This window comes from Mandrillus leucophaeus, unplaced genomic scaffold (assembly GCF_000951045.1).
Source record: "Mandrillus leucophaeus isolate KB7577 unplaced genomic scaffold, Mleu.le_1.0 Scaffold24, whole genome shotgun sequence".
Classification (NCBI taxonomy): domain Eukaryota; kingdom Metazoa; phylum Chordata; class Mammalia; order Primates; family Cercopithecidae; genus Mandrillus; species Mandrillus leucophaeus.
The window spans coordinates 1,794,744-1,796,984 of NW_012102476.1; the positions used below are offsets into that span (position 1 = coordinate 1,794,744).

Consider the following 2,241-nt stretch of genomic DNA (forward strand, 5'->3'; position numbering starts at 1 on the left):
CTATGTTGCTTAGGCTGGTCTCGAACTTCGGGGCTCAAGTGATCCCCATCCTCCCACCTTGGCCTCCCAAAGAGATTACAGGCGTGAGCCACCACCCCCAGCCTGTTTTATTTTATTTTATTTTATTTCTTTGCATTTCATTTTATTATTTAAGACAGAGTCTTACTCTTGCCACCCAGGCTGGAGTGCAGTGGAGTGATCTCGGCTCACTGAAACCTCTGCCTCCTGGGTTCAAGCGATTTTCCTGCCTCAGCCTCCCCAGTAGCTGGGATTACAGGCACACACCACCATGCCCAGCTACTTTTTGTATTTTTAGTAGAGATGGGGTTTCACCATGTTGGCCAGGCTCATCTCGAACTCCTGACCTCGTGATCTGCCCACCTTGGCCTCCCAAAGTGTTGGGATTATAGGCGTGAGCCATTGCGCCTGGCCTGTTTTATTTTATTAATATGCATTTGAAATATTATCCTGAGAAGAGCTCAACTGCAAAGGGGTGTGAGGCACAGAAAAGATTAAGAGCCATGCTTTAGGAAATGCTGTTCACGGTCAGTGTTGGCAGGCTGGGCGGGCCCTGTCATGAGTGACCATTTAGGAGAGCCATCCACTTCACAGGCAGAAGCTTTGGGGCCACACAGACTTGAATTTGAAACTCAACTCTGTTACTTTTTAACTGTGCATCTTGGGGAAGTCATGTAATCTCTGAGCCTTTTTCTCTTCTAAAAAAGGAAGTTAGGCTGGGTGCTGTGGCTCACACCTATAATCCCAGTACTTTGGGAAGCCAACGGGGGCACAACACTTGAGGCCAGGAGTTTAGGACCAGCCTGGCCAACATGGCAAATCCTGTCTCTATTGAAAATGCAAAAAAATTAGCCGGGCATGGTGGCAGGCACCTGTAGTCCCAGCTACTAGGGAGGCTAAGGCAGGTGAATCGCTTGAGCCCAGGAGGCAGAGGTTGCAGTGAGCCAAGATCACACCACTGCACTGCAGCCTGCGTGACAGAGTGAGACTCTGTCTCAAAATCATAATAATTTTCTTTAATTAAAAAAAATGAAGTTAATGAGACCGTCCTCTGAATGGGCTATTGTGGGGGATGAGAGACAATGTGTGGCAGTGCCTGGTGCATGGATGGTTGTCAGAGTGAGCTGTCTGGCTGGGACACAAGGGTCCTCTCTGATCCCCTTCATGGCAGACAGGATGGTGTTCTACTGCCCTTTGAGCATTTTGCAGGCCCAGATGAGAAGCCAGCAGTGATGAAGGGAGACCTCTATCTTTGGAGGGCCCATTTTACCCCCACAGGCAGCCTTCTGACTGAGTGCGCTGCCCACACTGCTCCTGACCTTGCAGACAGACATCTGGTTGGTGGTGAGGGTGCCTGTCTTGTCGGAACAGATGACAGAGGTGCAGCCCAGGGTCTCTACGGAGGGCAAGCTCCTTACAATGGCGTTCTTCTTTGCCATCCGGCGGGTACCCAGGGCCAGGCAGGTGGTGATGACTGCAGGAAGACCTGTGGGGAGGGAGGGAGGGCGTGAGGGAACCTGCAAGGGGAGGGAGGGTGTGGTCTGTAGTCTGCTAAATAGTAGCCCCCAGCTACTATTGGTGCACACCTATAATCCTAGCACTTTGGGAGGCTGAGGTGGGAGGATCACTTGAGGTCAGGAGTTTGAGACCAACCTGGGCAACACAGTGAGACTCCTCTGATAAGATTTAAAAATTAGCTGGGCATGGTGGTGATTGCCTATGGTACCAGCTACTTGGGAGGCTGGAACAAGAGGATTGTTTGAATCCAGGAGTTTGAGATTACAGTGAGTTATGATTGTGATACCATGCTCCAGCCTGGGCAACAAGAGTGAGACCTTGTCTCTATTAAACAAACAAACAAACAAACAAACAATAATGGTCCCTAAAGATACCAGATCCTAATCCCTGGAGCCTGTAAATGTTACCTTACTTGGAAAAGGGGTCTTTGGGCCGGGCGTGGTGGCTCATGCCTGTAACCCCAGCACTTTGGGAGGCCAAGGCAGGTGGATTGCTTGAGCCCAGAGTTCGAGACCAGCCTGGCCAACATGGCGAAACCTCGTCTCTGCTGAAAACACAAAAATTAGCCGGGCCTGGTGGCGTGCACCTGTAATCCCAGCTACTTGGGAGGCAGAGGCAGGATAATCACTTGAACCCAGGAGGAAGAGGTTGCACTGAGCCGAGATTGCGCCACTGCACTCCAGCCTGGGTGACAGAGAGAGACTC

The 2,241-nt window shown here is 50.9% G+C and overlaps 1 protein-coding gene across 3 annotated transcripts in view; it reads right to left on the reverse strand.

Moving 5' to 3' along the window:
* ATP2A1 (ATPase, Ca++ transporting, cardiac muscle, fast twitch 1) overlaps positions 1-2,241 on the reverse strand; it is a 42,842-nt gene that overhangs the window by 22,714 nt on the left and 17,887 nt on the right. For all 3 annotated transcript variants that reach the window (XM_011982348.1, XM_011982349.1, XM_011982350.1), the window contains one exon: positions 1,338-1,504. In XM_011982348.1, the coding sequence (XP_011837738.1) occupies positions 1,338-1,504 (167 nt within the window). The remainder of the gene's footprint in view (positions 1-1,337; positions 1,505-2,241) is intronic.